Genomic DNA, 21,880 nt, shown 5'->3' with positions numbered 1-21,880 from the left:
CTGAGATCAACGGCCCATATCTAACCCCTCCCTTTAACTACCCAAATGCCTAACCCTAACCTCACTCTCCCCTCATCTGCCACCCTGATATCCTCTCAACCCCTTCTCCCTCTCTCAAGAACCCTAGTCACCGCCCCCTAAATCTTCTCCTAATCCCACCTAATATGGGATTCCATAGCTATTACTTGCCATACTCGAACCCCTTCTGGTGCTGGCTACTCTCCTATAGTGCCTGCCTAAACATGGCAAGCAGATCTCATCAAAATCGAACCAAAATCGGTTCAAATCCCGAATTTTTGAATGTTATTCCGTCTATGTTCATCCTATGCTACTGTGAGTCCAAATATTTGTTTATATTCTGTTGATTCTTACTTACCCTAAAACTAGGGTTTACAGAATTCTCTGATTTCTAGTATTATTTGTGTCTATATTCGTCCTATGCTACTGTTTCTCTGTATATTCCTTTGATATTGTTTTTTTTAACTAAAAGCTAGGGTTTACCAGTTTCTTCTCCCACTCCGATTTTAATTTAATTTATGTATTCTTCTTTCCTTTTTATGTTCTGATTGATTGTATTTCCTTATTTATGTGCTTATTTTACTGCTATAAAATCCCATTCCCCTTCCCCCTTTGAGACAGAACTTCAATCACTATTTTTTCACTACAACTGAAGCTTTACTCTGTGCTCGTTGAGTATCTTGTTCTGTTTTGGGCTCTTGGCTTCTATTTTTTCGACCTCTCTTGGGTGTGAGCATTGCCTTGGGTTCTTGAAACCCTTGGGAACTTGACACATTTGAGACTTTGGGTCCTATTTGCTGTTCTTTCTTGTTTATTGAACAATCACTGGTTAGTTTCTAAACCTTCGCAATATTTATTCCATTATGTTAGCATGTTTTCTGAAACTGCATGACTTCATGTATTCCCTTGACTCTTTTCCTGTCTAATTCTGCCTATAATTACTAGCCTAATAATGTCTTTGCACCTAGCTTAGCCAATTTGGACAGATTGAAGCATGTTTAGCTTGGTGATTGCTGATAATCTGAATGTTCTGCCTTGATTATATGGCTTAATCCATGTGTTCTGCCTAATTCTGAATCTCTAGTGATCAAATTTTGTCATTAATATGCCTTAGTTTGTTTAAGACCTTCATTCTAAATGTATAGTGTGCCCCTACGAATATGACTGTCACTCTATGTGTTCTTGCAATATCCAATTCTGTACCTCTAATAACCTGTTATCCTTTCTTCCTTGACTGATGCCCTCTATGGTATCTGATCCTGTTTGTATTATACTGTTTAATCCTGAGTTTGGTATAATCTAATCCTTTAAGTTCTAAACTGGTTGTATTAATTGGTTTTACTAGTCTAATGTCCTTGCATGTTAACTTTGCAAGCCCAGGCTCCTTGTTTCTTATCATATGTAACTCTGCCCCAATGTATTAGTTTGCTTCTCGAGTTCATGTTCATTATGTGATTATCTTAAAGTGTTTGCAAATGCTTTTCCAAACCTATTACTTTATTACTATTTCTTTGATTGTTTCTTGTTATGAGTCTAATTCTGGGCCGGCTGAAAGCCAAGCCCCCCTCCCCCTAAATCTTCTCTATTAACCTCCCTAGTGTGAGCATTGCCCTGGGTTCTTGAAACCCTTGGGAACTCTGACACACTAGGGTCTAAGGTTCTGTGGCCACTTTGTCCCAATTGCTTAATTCTGCCTCCCTTTTCACCTACTGAATGAACCAATTGGTTTGTGTAAATGGTTGTTGATTAGCTGTGGTTACTGGGTTTTGGCTATTTTGTATAAATGAAGATTGTTTTCTAGGTTTGATTGGCTATGACTTCTGGGCTGTGGTGAAACCTGTATGGATACGGAATTTGAAGGCCTAGCCAGACTAGGTATGCTTTGGGCCTGTCTTAGGCCCACTATAGTGATTTTGTAACTTTGTAATTTGATTCATTCATTGGGCCTGTAATAATGTTGTAATAACAATTGGGGTGTTAGTAAAATTGGAAAAATGGGTATATTCTAATATTCGGATGAACGGGTAGAAATCTTGTCTATAGGTGTTTAATTTACTCAACATGTTCTGCTTCTATGTATTGTTAGATAACTTACCTATAGGACCTGAGTATTTAATTCTTTTAACATATTCTGCTCTTATGTGTTTTATTAGATACCATGCTTATAGAAAATAAAGTGTCAATGACCAATCTTTCAATTTACATAACTGTAGCATATTCATTAGATACTATGACTATAGGGCTATGTTAGCTTATGTTCTACAAAATCTGTATTTAGAAATCATGCCTATAGGGTTTTAATTGGTTAATTCGCTGTTATACTACCCACCTAGGAGACATGCCTACAGGAGCTAATTATAAAAAATTAATTTCAATCGTTAATCGTTAGAAATCCCGCCTATAGGGTAATACCACTCGCTTTTAAGTGTTAATATTGAACTTTTAACACTGTTTCGTTGCCACTATTAGAAAGCATGCCTATAGGATCAAACTGAGTAATTCTGAGTATCTTCAATAGTTATCACTGCCAACTACTACGTAAATCACCTAGATATCATGTTTATACGTTTAATCGCTTATAATCTGTAATCAGCAGGCAGACTGTGTAGTCGCTTAGAAATTGTATCCAAAATGACATCTTGCTCTGAAACTGCATGCACGTTTGAATCCCAAGGTCACATAGAAACCATGTCTATAGGGCTTATTGGCTTTAACTTGTCTCAATGCTGAAACTGTCAAACGCCTAATTTGTTTGCGTACATTTGTTGTCTAAAGTGTGGAGGCTAACTTAAACCCTTATGTGCTTTTACATGAAGTCCAACTTGTTTTGTATGTCGCCTAGTTTTTCTCATTTTGAGCAACCTAAGTAAGGTCTAGAACCACCCAAAATAGAGGTCCAAACGCCTTCTGGACCATAGGCATGGGACGGGTAGTGCACGCATAAGGTGCGGCTTAGAATCAATTAGTGCGCCTTAGGTAACAACTTAAAGATAGTAATCAGGTAGCAGGAGATGATAGTCTGTGCCTGCTGAATAGTACGAGTAACACCCATCTCGAGGGAGTTATAAAGTATTATTTATGTTGCACGGGGTGATCCTTTAGGCTAAAAAACTTAGGACCCCCCTACCACCTTGTCTTAAAATCAATTATTTTGTTTGTTAGTAGATTTCTGATAATAATTGCCCAACTTCTTGTCTTTTCTCTTTTATTTTGGACTAATTCATATAATTCGAGTTCGACTGGGACCCACAGTGGTGGACCTCGAGAAATGCCTAACACCTTCTCCTTGAGGTAATTTGAACCCTTACCCGATCTTTGGTGACGCAAACTGGTTAAACCAGAGTTACTTGCAAACAGATGCCCTAGCGCACCTCAAACCCGTTAGGTGGCGACTCTCTCTTTTAACCCCTTCCTTTAAAAGAGTTGTCACGTGTCGAAACCCGATTCGCGAGAAAGAGGGGCGCGACAACACCACTAGAGAGTAGTTGTCTAACGGTATTGTGTCTCCGTCGTATATGACAAAATTTTCCGTTATACGTAACGCTCCCTGCCCTGCCAATTGCCGCTTGACTATCACAATGTATACAAATAAGTGCCAAAGGTTTGGGCCAAAATGAAATATTTTCCAAGAAATTCCGAAGCCATTCAACTTCTTTACCGGCCTTATCTAAAGCTATGAATTCAGATTCCATTATAGAACGGGTGATGCACATTTGTTTGGATGATTTCCAAGACACCGCTCCACCCCCAATTGTGAAAACATATCCATTCGTGGATTTAACTTCAAATGATCTAGTGATCCAATTTGCATCACTATATCTCTCGATCACGGATGGATATTTGTTATAATGCAAAGCGTAATTTTGGGTATGTTTGAGATACCCCAAAACTCATTTCATTGCCATCCAATGTATTTGATTGGGATTACTTGTAAACAGACTTAGTTTACTAATAGTACATGCTATATATGGTCGCGTATAATTCATGATATATATCAAACTTCCCAATACTCTTGCATAGTCCAGTTGTAAGTCACTTTCACCTTCATTCGTTTGAAGTGCATAACTCACGTCAATTGGAGTCTTGGCAATTTTGAAACCTAAATACTTGAACTTGTCAAGTACCTTTTCAATGTAGTGAGACTGTGATAATGCTAGACCTTGTGGAGTCTTGTGAATTCTGATTCCTAAGATCACATTAGCAACTCCTAAGTCTTTCATGTCGAATTTGCTAGCCAACATGCGCTTAGTAGCATTTATATCTGCCATATTTTTGCTCATTATCAACATGTCATCCACATATAAACAACCAATGACTTCATGTCCTAGAGTGTTTTTAATGTAAACACATTTGTCACACTCGCTGATTTTAAACCCACTTGCCAACATTGTTTGGTCAAATTTGGTATGCCATTGTTTGGGTGCTTGTTTAAGTCCATAAAGCGACTTAACAAGTTTGCAGACTTCCTTTTCTTTACCAGGAACCACAAAACCCTCAGGTTGTTCCATGTAAATCTCTTCCTCCAATTCTCCATTTAAGAAAGCTGTTTTAACATCCATTTGATATATTTCAAGACCATACATGACCGCTTGTGCCACTAATACCCTAATAGATGTTATCCTCATTACTGGCGAGTAAGTGTCAAAGTAATCAAGGCCTTCTTTTTGTCTATAACCTTTGACAACAAGTCTTGCCTTATATTTGTCAATAGTGCCATCAACTTTCTTTTCCGTTGAAAGATCCATTTCGAACCTAAAGGCTTATTTTCCGGAGGAAGATCAACCAATTCCCATGTATGGTTATCCAAAATTGATTGAATCTCACTATTGTCTGCCTCTTTCCAAAACGCTAAATCAGAAGATGACATAACTGCTTTAAAAGTTTGAGGCTCATTTTCAAGCAAGAATGTCACAAAATCTGGTCCAAAGAAAATAGATGTTCTTTGACGTTTGCTATGCCTTGGATCTTCTATACTTGGAGTATTTTTCTTTGGTTCTTTCCGAGGTCGTTTAGGTCTTTCACTTAACGACTCGCATTCAGTTTTATACGGATAGATGCTTTCAAAGAATTCAGCATTATCTGATTCCATTACCGTATTAACATGAATTTTGGGATTATCGGATTTATGAACCAAAAATCGACATGCTTTATTGTTTGTAGCATATCCAATGAAAATGCAATCTACAGTTTTTGGTCCGATTTTAACCCTTTTAAGTAAAAGAACTTGTACCTTTGATAGAGACCCCCGCACTTTGAAATATTTCAAGTTGGATTTTCTTCCTTTCCATTTTTCATATGGAATAAATTACGTTTTGCTGTGGGATACTCTGTTGAGTATTCGGTTAGCTGTAAGGATAGCTTCCCCCCTCCCCCCACAAACTCTGCGGTAATCCGAAACTTATTAGTAGAGAATTCATTATTTTCTTTAATTTTTGATTTTTCCTTTCCGTAATTTCATTGGATTGAGGTGTGTAAGGTGCATTAGTTTGATGGATAATTTCATATTCCGAACATATTTCTGCAAACGGAGATTCATATTCTCCAACCCTATCACTTCTAATCATTTTGATCTTTTTATTCAATTGATTCTCCACTTTATTCTTGTATTGCTTAAATGCTTCAATTGCTTCATCCTTACTATTAAGCAAATAAACATAACAATATCGAGTGCAATCGTCAATAAAAGTAATAAAATACTTTTTCCCACCTCGAGATGGTGTCGACTTCATATCACTAATGTCAGTATGAATTAAGTCTAAAGAATTTGAATTCCTTTCAATAGACTTATAAGGATATTTTACAAACTTAGATTCAACACGTATTTGACATTTTGATTTATTACACTCGAATTTAGGCAATACTTTTAAATTAATTAACTTTCGTAAGGTTTTGTAATTGACATGTCCTAAATAAATATGCCATAAATCATTTGACTCCAATAAATAAGAAGAAGCTGAAATTTTATTCATACTGTCAACAACCATTATATTTAGTTTGAAAAGGCCCTCTGTGAGGTAGCCCTTTCCAATATACATTTCACTCTTGCTTACAACAACTTTATCAGAAACAAATTCACATTTGAATCCATTCTTAACAAGTAAAGAAGTAGAAACTAAATTCTTCCTAATAGTAGGAACATGAAGAACGTTGTTGAGCGTTAACACCTTGCCGGAAGTCATCTTCAGGAATATCTTCCCATAACCTTCAATCTTGGTTGTTGCAGTATTTCCCATGGAAAGCTCTTCTTCGGGACCAGCAGTAGAGTAAGTCGCAAATGTTTCTTTGATAGCACAAACATGTCGAGTGGCTCCAGAGTCAATCCAACACTCCTTCGGATTTTCAACTAGGTTGCATTCCGAAAGCATTACACACAGATCATCAATGTCATCATTCTTTTTCACTATGTTGTCTTGTCCCATCTTCTTATCCTTTTCCGGGAGACGACAATCAGGGGTTTGTGACCAGCTTTTCCACAATTGTAGCAGCTGCCCTTGAATTTCTTTTTGTTCTGCTCCTTAGTCTGTCCAGAAGACTTTTTTCTCTTCTTATTTTTTGGAGCAGTCTCCTCAACGAAATTAACTCCCATGATCGTTGAATTTCCACGAGACTTCTTCTCGGATGTTTTGTTGTCTTCCTCAATCTTGAGACGAATCACAAGATCTTCCAACTTCATTTCTTTGCGCTTGTGCTTAAGATAGTTCTTGAAATCTCTCCACGAATGAGGCAATTTTTCAATCATTGCAACCATTTCATTCACGACCATACCTTCAGCAATAAGGTCGTAAAAAATAAGTTGAAGCTCCTGAACTTGGGTTCCAACAGTTTTGCTGACTATCCTGGAATATTATCCTCCCAGGATAGAACGATTTAACTCACCAGCGTATTGGCACCAAAAACTCCGATGAACTTCGAACCACTCAGTGGTCGCAAAACACACTGAAAAATATTGTGCAGAAGAAGAAGAAGATAATCAGAAAATTTAGTAAGTAAAGATCCTGGGATTCAAGGCATATTTATAGACCATTTGGCACTGTTTCTGAAAAGGTTTGCAACCTTTCAGAAACAGCCATAACTGTTGGAACAGGTGGGAATATTTCTATTGAAATATTGCGGAAAAAACAGAAAAACAAATTTAAAATAATCCGGGAAAGAAAATGGGCCGGACCTGACCGGGTCGCGGGTCATGGGTTATTCCGGAGTGAATTTTCGTTAATTAGTTAATCCGAAGTCGAAGGCGAGCCGAGCGACGATGACGGCGTGGAGCTTGCCTTCTTCTTAACTCTTTAAGAGCTAGAAGAAGAGCAATTGTATATATATACCCATCAAAGGTCTTTTCTTCCTCTAATATGGGACAATGTCCCTTTGTCAAGGAGGGAAACTCAAATATTTTATTTTCCCTTCATTTTTCATTCACCCTTTTTAAGCTACACCAAACTTAAAATTAAGCTAAATCAAGCTTAAAAGTCCAATAGATAGCTGGTTGGTGGTGTTATCGTGAAGGTTGTTAGAGGTTGACAGTTGAAGTGGTTGAAGGAGGTGGCTATCAGTGGTTCTCTAGTGGAGGCATTGTGTAATCGTAATGGACGGAACGACGGTGAAAATGTCACATTTGCATGAATCTTTAAGTTTACAATATTTGAATCATTTTAAAATTTGTACAAATCGGAATGAGTCAACCTATAAAGAATAAATGAAAACAAACGAAGGCTAAATAAATGACTATTGCGTCCCAAACTTCACTATTTCTAATGCTAGTCATAAATACAACATATCAAGAATTAATTGAATATGTTTTTTTTCTCCGAATAGTATTATATTACTGAAGAATAAGTCCTAATTAAATTGTTTCAAACATGACTTTCAAAGGTCGAACAGCTAGTTTCTTTTTTTCTATTATTTGGAACTTTGACTTTTAGAAATTGCAGAAATAGATCTCGTAGAGCACTAGATTTAGGGTTGTTACAGAAATAAATTCGTCCTCTTCTATTGTTATTTTGAATTTATATATGTAGTAAACTAAGCAGTGAAGTCCATAATAGAAAATGAATATCCAGAAAACACAAAAACTCAGCTCCAAACTCTAAATTCTAAAACCAAAGCTATATGAAAATCCAGTTATGTATTTGAGCAACATACGAATTTCACGAAAAGTACTTACTGATATCCTATAAAGAATTTAATAGTATGATTTTTACTCAATATTTTCTATTTGCTTCTAATATCATTTAACTTTTTCTTTGAGAGGAAGGTAGTAGTTTAGGACATTAAACCAGTTTTGTATTTAGCAAGATACTAAATAGACCTACCCCACCAAACTGTCCCCACCTCCCCCAAAAAAGTCCAAAATTTCTCATGCCGTTTTGTACGTTACAAAATTCCGGTTACTCCCTTCTCTCATTACAAGTGTCATACTGATCATATACATTACTCTCTCCCTCTAATATTATGTCTTGTGTTTCTTTTTTAAGCAGTCTCTTAGAAAATATTAATTAGAAAAATAATTAATTTATTTTATTCTTATTTATATCTTAAGATATAATCTCTTTTCATTGAATATATATTCTATTTGTGTGTTATTTTTATCTTTAAAAATAATTATTACTAAGGGTAAAAAAAAAAAAAAATAATCAATTTTATCTTAAACTTCTAAAATAATAAATAATTTAAGACAACTATTTTTATTAAATATGACTATTAATATGAGACAGAGTAGTAGTTTCCTCCACCAATCTTGGCCGTCCAGCAAACACCTCCTAACACGTGGCATGATCTGAAATCACTTAAAAAGTTTACCACAGCTTGTCACATGACTGGGTTATCCACGACACGTGGTTACTGATGTGGCGTACAAAATCCTAGTCAGCACAACTCACCTTCCATTCTATATAAGCTCCTCAAAACCCACTCCCTCACTTCAACTTCAACTTCACAAAACACCAAAACTGAGAGAAAAACGAAAAAGAAAAAAGAGAGAAAAAAGAAGAAAGCTAATACTAGCAATCATTTACAAATACAGGCCCACTTTTACTCCCTTTAACGTAATTCTCCTCATCCCGGCGATAACGACCTCGTCGGAGGGATAAATATTCCGGCGACGACTTATTCTTCACGTTTCCTATAAGAAGCACTGACTATGGATACACTCATTCTATTCTTGTTCAGCTACGCCAACCACTCCGAAGAGTAAAAGGAAGAAAAAGGTATCAAGTTTTGGAAATTTCATTTTTTTTCTACCACAATTGAAAACGTGATAGTGATAATGGTGAACGGATTATGCGCGATTGTGTAAACTGGTTTTGGTGTGTGAAAGGAAAAAGGTGAACAGTAGGTGTGATTGAATCATGAATACGATGAACTCGAGACTTTTTTTCATTCAAAGCATTGATTTCTGTAAATTTTCATGAATTTCTGTGATTAAGGATTTAGGCATTTAAAGGATTCTGATCTTGACACGCAAAGCGAGTAGGTTTTTAAAGCACTGAGAATTGAGCAGAAACTGACAAAAGAGTATAATTAGGCTGTAAGGAGAGAGTTTACCGCAGAAAAAAGTACCTTTTTGGTTGATAACTGGACATGCCTTTTCCGATGAAGGTTCAGCCGATCGATTCTTCAACATATAGAGAATCAATCAAAAATGATACAGTTAAGCCGCCTGTGTTGAAATCGCGACTGAAAAGGTTCTTTGATCGACCGTTTCCCAGCGTTTTACGGATTTCATCGGCAGCTGAGAAGCCGAGTGCCGCCGGCGCTGCTAATGATGGAGCCGTCGCCACTGAGTTTGAGCCGAGTTCGGTATGTTTGGACAAAATGGTTGAGAATTTCATCGAAGAGAACAATGAAAAGCCATCCGCTGCCAAATTCGGCCGGAAATGCAATTGCTTTAACGGTAACAGCAATGATAGCTCCGATGATGAGTTTGATTTCTCTACTGGATTTTCTGACTCAGTTACAAACTCTTCGTTTGGCGATTCTTCCGATACTTTCAAGGTAATAACATTGATCGCTTCAATATAAAAGAAGAAAATTGCAGTTTATTCCTGATATAATCTGATTTTGTTTCTCTTTTTGTTGTAATTTTAGAGCTTAATTCCCTGTGCAAGTGTTGCTGAGAGGAATCTGTTAGCTGACACTTCAAAAATCGTTGAAAAGCACAAATCTTGCAAGCGCAAGGACGATTTGAGAAAAATCGTCACTGATGAACTTTTAGCTATTGGCTATAAAGCTTCGACCTGCAAATCTAAATGGGAAAAAACTTCCTCTGTTCCTGCTGGTATACACTTCGTTCTTCCTGTATGTGTTCATGCTCTGTTGAATATTTATAATTCTTGTGCTAAGATGAATGTGCTTTTATCAGGTGAGTATGAGTACATTGATGTGACTGTGGAAGGAGAAAGAGTGATGATCGACCTAGATTTCAGATCGGAATTTGAAATAGCGCGATCGACGGGGAGTTACAAAGCTGTTCTGCAATTACTCCCGTTTATCTTCGTCGGAAAAGCGGATCGGATTCAGCAGATAGTGTCAATCGTCTCGGAAGCAGCTCGGCAGAGCTTGAAGAAGAAAGGCATGCACATTGCGCCATGGCGCAAACCGGAGTATATGAAAGCCAAATGGCTCAGTCCCTACACTAGAATTACGCCTGCTCCACGCGCCGCCGCAGCGGAGGAGTCTGATGCCGTGGCTGAGAGCAAAGAGGTTCCATCGGAAAGTAAGTCCGGCGAGTTAAACTTGATTTTTGGTGACAAATCGTCGCCGTTAGATTCCGTTAGCGATGAGATGAAGTCGCCATCGTTGAACTCGACGCCGTCGGAGAAAACTTCCGGCGAGGAAGAGAAGCCGTTGCAGGATCCGGTATTGATGATGTGGCAACCCCCAGCTGTCAAGCCGAAGAGTTGCGATAGACGAAGCAAAGTTGTAGTCACCGGATTGGCTTCCCTTCTCAGGGAAAAACCCTAAAGATTTTGTATTTTTTTTTGGGTTATTCTAACATTTTGAATTCTTTTTTTTTTTTTTCCTAGCAAGTACAAATATAAGTATATGAAGATACAATATTGGAGTTTTAGATAGATGATCGGAAACTCTTTTTTCATTTTCCGTTTCCGGTCCTTCTTTTTATCCTTTTTTTTTCTTTTAAACTGTAATAAAATGTACAAAGAATAAGAACACAAAATTATAAATATTGTTCATCTTCTGTTATTATATCGCATATGCTTTCAGATAGTATATCATTTCAGATGCATATCCAAATGTTCCTAATAAGGGAACAATCTGTATTATCTGCTTACTTTGTTAAAAAAAAAGATTTCAGGTGTATTCATTGAATCAGGGCATGAAAATATTAGGGAAGATGCAAAATAAAACTGGAAATTGCAGTAAATCATAGGAAGAAGAGAATTGGAGGATGGGGATGAGGACAAGAGCTCTCGTGCCGTCTCGGACGCCGTAAAAAGGAGATAAGTGGGGAAAAAGAGGTGTCATTGGAATAACGTGATAATCTCTTTTTGCTTTTATATTATTTGAACACAATTTTCTACTTTGAAATTCAAGGTTCGTGTAAATTTCTAAAACTGCCTTCTTTTCTCTTTTTTTCTTTTTTATCGAATTTACTTTCTTTATCGATTTTACTTGATCTTTTGAGGTACATCAATAAGTGGGTGAACAAACTGACTGAATTCTTTTTCTTTTAGAAAACTGGATCTCCTTTGTGCGAGCTTTTTGCCTAATTGGAATTGGAATTGTGGAAAAGGCCTTTAAAAGTTACATATAATTAGTGAGCTCTAATACGTGGTTGAAACTTCAAAGATATTGGGTTTGGTAAAACTTTGGTTTTGGGGGAAGGGGGTAAATGAAAAGAGGAGTCTGATGTCCCAATTCCAAAGCAAAGAATATTGACTTTCTTGGGTTTACACTAATTGACTGTTAGTTGGGGTCCTTTCCCCACGGCGCACGGTAAATGAAAAGTGATTTCTTTTTTGTTTTGAAATGAATTAAATGGGTGTACGGAGTTTTCACGGGAGACATGTGATCGATTTTCTTCGCTTCTTCTTAGTCAGAGCTCGTCGCACCGGATATGCCTAGTACGATTTATATCTCTTGTATGATTTGCGAGCTATTGTACAATGAATATGTTATCCAGTGCGCACCCGATGAGAAGCGGCTGCGAGTTTCCTTGATAATTTTCCAAAAAACAAATATGGACATACTTAAAAAATTTTGTTGTCAAAAAAAAATATAAACATTATTTTACCGTTCATCTTTCTAACTTAAATGACCATTCAAGTAATTAACTCCAACTTAATGTGAATGTAGGTTTAGGGCTGGGCAAATATCGGGTATAACCGATAGCCCGAACCGATAAAATGCTATTGAATTATCGATATCGGGTTATTGGATAATTAGTTCGATAACGATTTAATATTATTTGACTATTGAGTTATCGGTTGGGGTCTCGTTTTGCCTAATTTTATTAACAGTTTAACCGATAAGCCAATAAGGTTTAACAAAATTATAATTTTACCCACTTAGTATATAAAGCCACCTCATGGCTCCATTCATTCCGGAGTTACTCTTTATCTTCATACTATAATCCTTAGAGTAAGTTTTAAATTTTTCTGAATTTTTCATCTTAATTCTCCAGTTAAGATTTTTAGTTTTAAATTTTAAAGAATTAATTGTTCAAATTTTTAGTTTTTCTATTTATTTCATTTGTTGCACTGATCCTTTAGTATCTACAAGATTAGGATTTTATTATTTTTCTGTGAAATATGCCCTCTCGCAGTGAGGTAGTTAGTAAAATTAGATTATTGAATGTCTTATTTCTTACTCCTACTAACTTATAACTTAAAAAAATTTAGATCATTCATTGGGATTTTCAAATGCAAAGAAAATTTTCTTTTCTAAAGTCAAAATTTACTCCCTCTTTTCTTAAGAGCAAAAATTTAGTTCCTTGCTCGTATGATCACAATTTTGATAATAAAAACATAAATTCTTTAGATGTTTTTGATTCTTATCGGGTAAGAGCCGATAAGGATCGATAACCAACTAACCGATATTTTATCGGTTCGGTTATCAGTTTAGCATATTAATAAACCGATAACCGATATATCAACCGATAACATTCACGATCGAACTGAATCGAACCGAACGATACCCACCCATATGTAGGTGGGTAATATGGCAGAGGGGTAAGAGGTACATAAAAGGTTGACAGCCTATTAAAATTTTTAATGGTTTAACTTGATCCATTTTGGCCTTTCTACTGTTTAAAATGCAGTACCCTATAAAATATATTGGATTGACAAGTATGATTGAATGGTGATCCTATTTAGGCCTCATTAAGATTTTACTGTAATACTTATACTTAATAATAATAGTCCTGACACTAATTGAGTGAGAGCACGCTTGTCAAACAAAGTTCTTATATCTGATCAAATCTGAAAAGTAAAATAACAACTGGCCTATGCCACAGACCTAATATAATTATACGCAAATATTTTGTCTGTAATATAAGTTTATAATACTGTTCGTCTGAAGATTAATCTAATATATAAACACACACAATGTGACTATGTGACAATGAATCAATGATTCTGGGGCGTTTGCTGATCCACCGTGTAGTGTATATCCCTATAGATATAGTAATATAATGTTTAATCTATTTTGTCTAAATAAAATATGATACAAAAAAGAGGGTGGGGTCACTTTCCTTATTATTATGGTTTTATATTATGAGTTGCAGTGGGGCCAAGTTTCCTGAACAAAGCAAAGCAGTAAAAGCAATTGCGCAATGTCTGAAAATAGTACTATAAAAATAATAGCTTTGTGAAGGCAAGGATTCTTTCGAACTTAAATGAATTTTCTTACTTTTTGTTTTCATTTTCTAAGTTTCTATAATTTTTGAGCACCTTGCCACCTTAGGTAGACGATCATTCTTTGGTTCGCGTACTAGTTATGTTAACATTATAGCGTATGAATGATTTATCCTGTAAATAATAATAAAAGAATTACTATGAGATAAATAATAATATATGAAATATTATATATGAGGATTACTTTAATGATATTTTACCTTGTACAAACTTAATTAACATGATGTCATTTATAAATAGATACATATTATCGCGAGTGCTATTATTTCAATACTTCCAACCAAATATTGTAATTATTATGTCAAAATTATTTCCTTCTCATATGCATTAGTTATGCATAGATTATTTTTTCTTATCTCTCTAGTCAAACATTATAGGAGTCTAACAATATGGGATCTCAACCATTGGTAACATGTGGTCCAGGCTAAGATCACACCCTTACATAAAATAATTTCTTTTCTTGTGATTCATAAAATAACATGTGATTCATGCTTTTAGAAGCTAGTGTATGTAACTGAAGTACAAGCAATGACGAAGTCAGAAAATTTAATAAGGATATTCAAATCTTTATCAGTGGGCTATGTAAGGGTGTTCAAAGTCTATTTTTAATCAATAACAAATAATATTTTACTTTATACGGAGTATAATTTTCTGGCGAAGGGTTAGCTTTGCCCCTGAGTACAAGTATTTCAGAACTGAACCATATGCATGAAAACCACATTTTTTTTTTGGTTATCTTCTTTGTCACTGCTAAATGAGTTTAATTCCAGAAAAGTAATAAATGTTCCTAACATCAGTGTGCTTCAATTCAGACCTGAATATCACTTTCTTCACTCACTATAAGCATTTGATCAAGATGGGATGCAGTTTAATTTATTAGACCCGCACAGGGCATATCCAGTGCAGACGCTATGTGTTCATCTGAATTCATAGTTTTCGCTCATGCCCTCTGTATTTTTGCCCAAATATTATTAAACATATATAGATAATAAATGAACCCTTTAAATTAGATGCGATGTAGTAGAATTGCAAATCTAAAATTCATAAAGTTTAAATCCTAAATTTATTTTTGAACCTACATGCCCGCTAAGATGTCAAATAGGTCGAGATGGGGAATAAGGCGGAGAAAATGAAGTTTGTATACGGTCGAACTTGATTTTGGCCTTCGTACGATTGATCAAGATGTGATCATGATGGACCAAAGGAAGACTTCGTGATATCGAGATGGGCTCCGAAGATTGTACGAACGAGCTTCAGATTTCAGGTATAGGTCAAACATCGAGTTCGAAGTCATTATCGAGCTCGGGTCCGAATCGAACTATGATGAGATGTTGTGGAATTGAGCTTAAGGGGCAAAGGACAACCTATATCGAGCCCGAATCATCACCTGATCCCGAGTCGGCATCGAGCTCAAGTCCGCATCGAGCTCTAAAAACAATACCGACCGGCACCGAGGCCGATCGAGCTCGAGCTCACAGACAAGAGCCATTGCAAATGCACTAAGGGAGAGAATTTCAGCGGAAATTAGGGAAAAACTTATTTATCATGGGTTCTCCACTATGTATTTTTAATTATATCTAAAGTAGGATCCTCCACTATAAAAATAATGGTTATATTTCTGTAGAAGACAGTTTGTTTCGTGCTCACATTGTAACTAAAACACCATACACTCCTATATTGAAGAGTTATTTCTTTAAGTTTCATACATTGATTCATCTTGCTTAGTCCTAAAAATCATCTTCTTTCCAACTTTGTTTATTTTGCATTCTTTGCAATCCGTATTTGATATTTCTATTTATCCTTACGATTTGTATTAAACTATACCACATATCTTTAGAAGTACGTACAAATTTAACTCTATCCGTTTTTCGGATAAACAGTTTGGCGCCCACCGTGGGGCTAAGGATAACAATGGTTATTTGATACGAATCTACAAACACACGCCATTTTACGCCTGTCTTTTGAAAGTGTTTTTGGCTAGCAATGGCAAACTCTCAATTAATGGCTTAACCTATCGAAAATGAAGCAGGCCTTCAAGACGAAACCAACAATATGACGACCAGATCCGGAAGGCCATTTATCGATGCCATGGAAGCTCAGGTCGAAGTACCACTAGAAAATAATTCACATGTGGCCCTTGAAGCGAACCAACGTTCTGAACCTGAAAATAGCGTTCATGGAGGTACTCGATTTGCGGCTCGAGTCACCCATAACGTTGAGGAAAATGGAGTTAGCTTGCGTATGAATTTTTAAATGCTGCAAGCCCAACAGGTAGCGATAGCTCAGTTGTAGAGCCAAAGCCAGACACCAAGCAGGCCAGAGCCCAATCCACCTCGAGAAATTACCCACAGAACGGAGCCAGCCGTAGTAAGGTCAAACGAGCAAGAATCGGGGACTACTCCCGAAATTGCTAAGATACTCGAGGAGCTCACAAAGCGGATCGAAGAAAATGATAAAAAAAAATAGAAACATATAACTCCAGGGTCGATCAGATCCCGAGGGCACCGCCAATGATAAAAGGGTTGGATTACAAAAAATTCGTGCAAAAGCATTTTCCCTCGAGTGCAACCCTAAAGCCAATTCCGAAAAGATTCCGTATGCCCGAGATTCCCAAATATAACGGAACTACCGACCCCAATGAATACGTCACCTCTTACACATGTGCCATCAAGGGTAACGATTTAGAAGATGACAAAATTGAATCTGTGTTGTTGAAAATATTCTAAGAGACCCTCTCGAAAGGAGCAATGATTTGTTATCACAATCTGCCACCGAATTCTATCGACTCATTTGCCATGCTGGCAGATTCTTTCGTAAAGGCACATGCCGGTGTCATAAAAGTCGCGACAAGGAAATCAAACCTTTTTAAAGTAAAACAAAGGGATATTGAAATACTGAGGAAATTCGTGTCCCGATTTCAAATGGAACGCATGGAGTTGCCACCGGTCACAAACGATTGGGCCATTCAAGCTTTCACCCAAGGGTGGAATGAGTGAAGTTTGATAACATCACGTCAGCTGAAACAAAATTTGGTCGAATATCCAGCTGTAACTTGGGCGGATGTGCACAATCGATATCAGTCAAAATTCAGGGTCGAGAACGACAATTAGGAGCTCCTTCCGGATCAACACATCCAAATAGGTCAGTTATTAAAAACCAGAGGGACATCGATAGAGAGCCAAGGTCGAACAAAGAACGATATCAACCATACACCACAAATCGAAGGAATAATGATTCAGGACACAATTCCGCCCGGAACAATCGAGGGAGTGATCAAGGAAAGAATTCTCGGGGACTTATGAGAAAATGCGATTTCGACAAATATGCCAATCCTATAGAGGCACCTCGATTATCGAAATATAACTTTAGCATCGATGCACCGGGCATCGTATCTGCAATCGGAAGGATCAAGGATACTAGGTGGCCCAGACCAATGCAAACCGATCCCTCCCAAAGAAACTTGGATTCGATGTGCAAATATCATGGCACACATAGCCACAAGACCGAGGATTGCCGACAATTAAGGGAGGAGGTATCTCGTCAATTCAATGAAGGCCACCTTTGAGAGTTCCTCAGCGATCGAGCCAAGAACTATTTCAGAGAGAGACGCCAACAGAAAACATGAACAGGAGGAGCCTCAACATATCATTCATATAATCATCGGTGGGGCGACACTCCACAGGAACCCATACTCAAACGCTCAAAGATACCGATCACTAGAGAAAAATGAACCCTAGATTACGTGACCAAAGACACTTTATCATTCAACAACAAAGAGGTCGAAGGCATTTCTCAGCCCCACGACGACGCTCTGGTAATTTTTATCTTATTAGATAAAGTTCAAGTTAAGCGTGTTTTAGTGGATCCAGGTAGCTTTGCAAATATCATCCGATCGAGGGTCATAGATGTCACGCCCCGAAATCGTGGAGCGCGACCGGCGCTCAACCGAGTAAACCCAGTCGAGCAAGCCTAATTTACACTAACCTCTCATCATTACTCATGCATGATTTACCATAACATAATAAAATCATGACTTTCATATTAAATATACTTGGCTCAATGGCCCATATTTTCTTTCTCGTGGTGGGTACACAACTATATAAATAGCTGTAAATACTGTGAACATAAATACATGACAAAAATCAAATCTTTAATTATATGACCCACATTGTACATGGAGCTTCTATGATAATGGATACCTATATACATAAAACGAACTAGACCCAAACACCCACTAGAACTGTAGCGGGCTCACCATAAGCTGAGTAGTGAAGAAGATCCCTATCAAAGGTTCATATCATCCTGTAGAAGTATACCTGCATCCATTAAAAGATGCAGCGCCCCCGGTAAAAAAGACTTTAGCACTGTCGAATAACACTAGTATGTATAGTTCAAAATCCTCTTTCAAAATAGAATGCTCATATCAGAAAAGGCAACACATAGAAATAAATAGTCACAATCCACGATATCCAAATGTCTAGTTAAAAACATGATAATTTTCCAAAATACGAACTTCATATATGATTTTGTTTGGGAGATCATTAACACTGATATACAACTGTTCACAATATCACTATTCACAAATACCAATGTTCACAATACTAGTGTTCACAATACCGATGTTCACAATACTAGTGTTCACATATCATATCGTACACATATGCGTCTCATAGACCGTTCACAGTGTTCTCTTACACAATACAAGTACACATATTCAAGGGCTTAGAAATTCGACATGAATACGATGAATCATAGCAACAATAAATGGGCTTAGATAGCCGTCAACGTCAAGAAAATTTATTTAGAGCTTCCATTAACATTTATAGATACTCAGTCGAGGATCCTCTATAACCACCTTCACACAAATATTACTATAAAAATAATAGCTTTGTGAAGGCAAGGATTCTTTCGAACTAAAATGAATTTTCTTACTTTTTAGTCTTTGTTAGCGCTCTCCTAGTTTTTGTTTTCATTTTCTAAGTTTCTATAATTTTTGAGCACCTTGCCACCTTAGGTAGACGATCATTCTTTGGTTCGCGTACTAGTTATGTTAACATTATAGCGTATGAATGATTTATCCTGTAAATAATAATAAAAGAATTATTATGAGGTAAATAATAATATATGAAATGTTATATATGGGGATTACTTTAATGATATTTTGTCTTGTACAAACTTAATTTCCATGATGTCATTTATAAATAGATACATATTATCGCAAGTGCTATTATTTCAATACTTCCAACCAAATATTGTAATTGTTATGTCAAAATTATTTTCTTCTCATATGCATTAGTTATGCATAAATTATTTTTCCTCATCTCTCTAGTCAAACATTATAGGAGTATTATTTTTCCTCATCCCTCTAGTCAAACATTATAGGAGTCTAATTTTATGCAAAATTTTATACTGAGATTATTGTTCCTAATCCCTCCAACTAAACTATCTCTTAGACTTTAGAGTATATATATATTAATATCTCTGATTGACTGTGTAAATGGTTTCAACGCAGCTTAAAATAGTTTTAGTTATTTTACCCATTGCGTTCAAATCCTTCACGTGATGTTAGAGCCAAATTTTGATAAGTGTAATTTTAGTTTTCACAACTGTTTTATTACTAACTAGTCTATCATATTGTGCTTCTCTATCTCAACTTCGTCTATGAAGCCACTCTGAACTTCTATCTCTCTTAATTCTAGAAATATACTACCATATTTTTATTGTGGGAAGGTTTGGGGTTGGGGGGGGGGGGGGGGGGCATTTAGAAACGTTTGAAAGCTCTCCCATTTCATATTTAATTTTATACTCCAAATATCCAAGTGACTATCCAAATGAGAATTCAATTAGATTTCTACTGGTTCATAGCACTATTTTTTTTAATCCGTTTAACAATATGGGATCTCAACCATTGGTAACATGTGGTCCAGGCTAAGATCACACCCTTATATAAAATAATTTATTTTCTTCTTCCTTCTTTACTTCGATCCTTTTGTTTATACATAAAATAACATGTGATTCATGCTTTTAGAAGCTGGTGTATGTAACTGAAGTACAAGTATTTCAGAACTGAACCATATGCATGAACGCCACATTTTTTTTTTTGGTTATCTTCTTTGTCACTGCTAAATGAGTTTAATTCCAGAAAAGTAATAAATGTTCCTAACATCACTGTGCTTCAATTCAGACCTGAATATCACTTTCTTCACTCACTGTATGTTTACCGAAAAATGGATAAAGTTGAATTTATACGCAGTTCCGAGGATATGTGGTGTAACTTGATACAAAATGCAAGGATAAATAAAATATAAATGTAGATTGGAGAGAATGCAATCTAGACAAGGTTATCCAGAACAGTGAACCTTAGGATTCGACAAATAGAATTCATCTAAGAAACTAGAAGAGTGATGCTTTACTGTAGAGGAATATAATACTTTTATTACAATGTAAATCTCAGAAGAACCTGTCTACAAAAATGATAACCAAGCCCTTTTATAGTGGAGGGATTCGGCTCCAAGCATAATAAAATAAACATTCAATGGGAGACTCATGATAAGTCAGTTTTTCCATAATTTATACCAATATTCCCTCTAGTGGGACTGCAACGGCTTTTGTCTGCGAGCTCGATCTCGCTTAGAATCCTCGATTTTGGTTCGAGCTTGATTTTGGCTCGAACTTGTGATCTTGGTTCGAGCCCGATCCTGGTTTGAGCCCTCGAATTGATCCCAAGCCAGTGTTGGTTGGTCTTTGGATTACCGGCACGATAGATCTACCCTGCGCCATGGTACGTTTCCTGTTCGAGTTCGATTATGGTATCGATCTCGACACGGACCGGCCTCCCCGAGTTCGAGGTTAGTTTGTCCCCCATTCGGGATCTTACTTCGATACATCACCCTTTGAACCATATCGGACATGTCAAGGCTGAAATCTATTTTGACCGTATAAAGATAGTCCCCTCGTTTTTCAGAAAGAATATGACGAGAAACGATATGATTTTTAACATCTCGATCGGATTATATCTTGTTGTTTCCATCGGGTTCGACCATGACGCATCTGGTAGCTGTCCCGTCGGTTTAGTCTTTCAAGGCATTTAATGCATGTCAGGCGGTGGTCGGCCATTGCTGATACTGAACCGCCATCGTTTGAACCTATAAATAACCCTTACTTTTATCTTTTACCATTTTTACATCTTCTATCTTCCAAAATTTTCCAAGTTCTTCTTCGTACTCTCCAATTTACCAGTAAAGCTGTGATTTCTTTCCGAAATAACCCCTCTTCAATTCTACCAAATCTCTCTCACTTTCTTTTATTCCTTAATTTTGAATTCAAAAATGGCAAAAATATCGCAAACCATTCCTCATAAAGAGAAGGCTTTATCTTCACAGTGTGTCGCCGATGAGGCACCAGCAGAACCACGGCCTGAGGAGTGTATTCCCGGGGCGTGCGTCCTAACTTCAGATTTTAAGGTTAATAAAGGTTCATCGGTCCCTAGCCGGTATGAGCCGGTATCGAGGTACATGTGTTCGATAACCGAGAAGCACCTCGATCTGTTAAAGAAGGATTGCAATTGGGGTGAAAAAGAAGTAATAATACCTACCCCTGACGAAGATATCACTTATTACGTGAAAGGGTTTTTGAACGTATATACTTACCCTTTCACTTTGGGTCCCCTCGATTCTGTTATTATTGACTTCTGTCGACAATATCAGGTAATACTAGGCCAGGTCCATCCTTCTTTGTGGCGGATCGTTATCCTAATCCGATATTTTGCGAGCAAAATCGAGGGGATGTCGTTCACCCTCGATCATCTTATCCAGCTGTACCGTCCCCGACATTTTCGAGGAGGGTTAATAAAACTCCAGCGTCGGGCTACCAAGGCTCTGTTCTCGAGTATTGACGAGGACATGGACCAGGGTTGGATGGGCAGGTTCGTTCGAGTAAGGACTTCAGACATGATCCCGACTGAAAAGATACCCTTTCCCGAGGAGTGGAATATG

General features: G+C 36.9%; 1 protein-coding gene across 3 annotated transcripts; it reads left to right on the top strand.

The window, feature by feature from the left end:
• Nucleotides 1-8,931: 8,931 nt before the first annotated feature.
• Nucleotides 8,932-13,318, top strand: LOC104102810 (uncharacterized). 3 transcript variants are annotated; one of them, XM_018772994.3, is made up of 4 exons: nt 8,932-10,005; nt 10,099-10,288; nt 10,373-10,726; nt 13,183-13,318. In XM_018772994.3, the coding sequence occupies exons 1-4, from the start codon at nt 9,592-9,594 to the stop codon at nt 13,188-13,190; spliced, it is 966 nt and encodes a 321-aa protein (XP_018628510.1). In that variant the 5' UTR covers nt 8,932-9,591; the 3' UTR covers nt 13,191-13,318. The 3 variants fall into 3 exon arrangements, with proteins under 3 accessions (XP_018628510.1, XP_018628505.1, XP_009608943.1); XM_018772989.3 differs by lacking the exon at nt 13,183-13,318 and adding an exon at nt 11,320-11,504; XM_009610648.4 differs by lacking the exon at nt 13,183-13,318 and having other exon boundaries at nt 10,373-11,215.
• Nucleotides 13,319-21,880: the final 8,562 nt, after the last annotated feature.

This window comes from Nicotiana tomentosiformis, chromosome 6 (assembly GCF_000390325.3).
Source record: "Nicotiana tomentosiformis chromosome 6, ASM39032v3, whole genome shotgun sequence".
Classification (NCBI taxonomy): domain Eukaryota; kingdom Viridiplantae; phylum Streptophyta; class Magnoliopsida; order Solanales; family Solanaceae; genus Nicotiana; species Nicotiana tomentosiformis.
This window is presented reverse-complemented; position numbering and strand designations above follow the sequence as displayed.

Excerpts from the sequence above, each read along its gene's own strand:
- LOC104102810 (XM_009610648.4), top strand. The coding sequence starts at position 9,592 with ATGCCTTTTCCGATGAAGGTTCAGCCGATCGATTCTTCAACATATAGA. Across the intron at positions 10,006-10,098 it reads ATTCTTCCGATACTTTCAAG|AGCTTAATTCCCTGTGCAAG; the intron begins GTAATAACATTG and ends TTGTAATTTTAG. Across the intron at positions 10,289-10,372 it reads AACTTCCTCTGTTCCTGCTG|GTGAGTATGAGTACATTGAT; the intron begins GTATACACTTCG and ends TGCTTTTATCAG.